Consider the following 2,371-nt stretch of genomic DNA (forward strand, 5'->3'; position numbering starts at 1 on the left):
GCTCGCCAATGTGGACCTCAATCGAAAGTCTGTGTCGTTCACAAACAACAAGCTCACCTCGGGACAGAGACGGTAGGTGGGGGAAACTTTACTTGTATTCAAATGAAAAGGATGCATTAACCAATTTTGACCTGAATCAAACTTGCAGATGTCAAAAGCAATAAATAGCCTTTTGAAACTCGGTACGACGTGGGCACAAAATGACTTACCAATGTGGTACTAGCTCTTTCAACTAATGCCCTCGCTGGTTTGAGGTTGAAATTCTCAGAACCTTTGGATACAGACGTTCGATTGAGATCAAAACTGACCGATGCTTTCCAAGCCTTCAACTGAGTCAACTCGGGTGTAGGGAAATGCGGTTCCACGGTAACTGGACACAACGGAAAACTGGAAACATAGGAGGACTCGGCACATCGGAAAACTCGACACCTTACAACTCGAAACATCGGAAGGGAAAGCTCGACACATTAAAGATTCGATACATGGGAAAACTCGATACATTAGAAAACTCGACATGGAAGACAAGACAAAGATGCGACAAATAGATAAAATATGTATGACTGCCTGAAACTAATTGCTAAGGTCCTTCTAGGACAATTGTAACTGGGGATAAGGAATCCCTGCTTAAGATTCGAATTCTTCTGATATAAAAAATGGCTCTAGCTTGGTCCTCCTTGGTCAAGCCATCAAAAAATCAACATTGGGAAATTTTGTAATTCTTGAGTTTTCTGGTGTGATTAATTTTCCGTGCATCGATATTGTCAATGTGCCGATTTTTCCGATGTGTCGATTCTTCCTGTGTGGAGTTTTTAGATATTGAGTAATCCGATGTGTCTAATGCTCTTGTGTCGAGTTTTCCGTTATGTCGAGTTACCCTGGAACCGGTATTTACCGGTATTTGATTGCTTGGGATGTACCTACTCAATTTCCCCAATACCTTCGCTGTCCAGTGGTAACGTCGCCCTTTCATTGGCCTATCCAAGTCAGGTTCCGTGAGCTTTATGAACTAATATCTTCCGCAAATTGCCTGAACGAACGAATTTTCATAATTGTCCCTCTTTTGAAGCACAGTCCCATCCCCCGGAGTCCTCGAAAACTCGCGAGTGAGCTTGATTTGATCAGCATCGGCCCAAAGGCTCCGAGGCTCTGGCCCCAAAAGGGCTCTCGAGTTAGGATCCCTTCAAAAACACCTGCCACATTCGGTATCATTCGAAAAGAGCGCGCAACCAACCGCCAAAAACCATCGCTAACATCAACCTCATTCATGGTGTTCTCTGCTTTGCCCTAAATCCCGTCCAACATTATAAAGTAAGGCACTCTGACGATGGCCAACGATTCCCCGTTCAATCGACGCATCTTGCACAATGACCGACTCTGCTGCTGCCAAACCCAAAAAGGTTTCCAAGCCTAAGGCTAAACCCACCCATCCCCCCACATCGGTGATGGTGATGGCAGCCATCAAGGCCTTGAAGGAGCGCAACGGTTCGTCCCTGCCCGCCATCAAGAAGTACATCGCCGCCAACTACAAGGTAGATGTGGTTAAGAACGCCCATTTCATCAAGAAGGCACTCAAGTCCTTGGTTGAGAAGAAAAAGCTCGTCCAAACCAAGGGTGCTGGCGCCTCTGGCTCGTTCAAGCTGGCCGCTGCGGCCAAGGTTGAGAAACCTAAGGCTGCTGCTAAGCCTAAGAAGGCCAAGACGCCCAAGAAGAAGGTGGTGGCTAAAAAGCCCGCTGGCGAGAAGAAAGCCAAGTCACCCAAGAAGAAGACTGCCGCTAAGAAGCCCGCCACGGCTACCGCCAAGCCTAAGAAGGCCAAGACTCCCAAGAAGAAGGCTGCCCCGGCCAAGAAGACATCGGCCAAGAAAGTGAAGAAGACCTCGCCTAAAAAGAAGGCCGCCTCCAAGAAGAAATAAATTCTGGCCATCGGTTCAGTACCCGACGTTACAGTCAAACCCATCCGGTTCTTTTAAGAGCCAAAACACAATTTCATACAGACGACACAAAGAGCCACAAAGTAGCATTTCAATAGAGCCAACAATGATAAGCGAAGGGTTTTAAGTTCATCGTAATTTCGCTTGTCTCGATGTTATTAGCCGCTAACCTTTGATGTCAGGAATAAGTTATCAATTCGGACAGTGTGTATGCATATCCTCCACAAAGGATATTTAGTTAGTAAAATAGCACGTCATTTACTTTTCATTGGAGAATATGCCTCGTTCATACATTGGAATTATGCCAACATCAATTGCAACTGAAAAGAATTGTGCATGTGATACTTCTATCCAATGAGAATCTCACCCGTTCAAACGCCATGGTCTACCTCAAACTCTTGAGTCATTTGATTGGTCCCTTGTTGCTCATAACTGTACTT

At 45.7% G+C, this 2,371-nt stretch overlaps 1 protein-coding gene across 1 annotated transcript; it reads left to right on the forward strand.

The window, feature by feature from the left end:
• The first annotated feature begins 1,065 nt into the window (after positions 1–1,065).
• LOC131880457 (histone H1-like) lies at positions 1,066–2,329 on the forward strand. Its single transcript, XM_059227108.1, has one exon. The coding sequence runs from the start codon at positions 1,365–1,367 to the stop codon at positions 1,911–1,913; it is 549 nt and encodes a 182-aa protein (XP_059083091.1). The 5' UTR covers positions 1,066–1,364; the 3' UTR covers positions 1,914–2,329.
• Positions 2,330–2,371: the final 42 nt, after the last annotated feature.

This window comes from Tigriopus californicus, chromosome 1, assembly GCF_007210705.1.
Source record: "Tigriopus californicus strain San Diego chromosome 1, Tcal_SD_v2.1, whole genome shotgun sequence".
In the NCBI taxonomy this organism is placed as follows: domain Eukaryota; kingdom Metazoa; phylum Arthropoda; class Copepoda; order Harpacticoida; family Harpacticidae; genus Tigriopus; species Tigriopus californicus.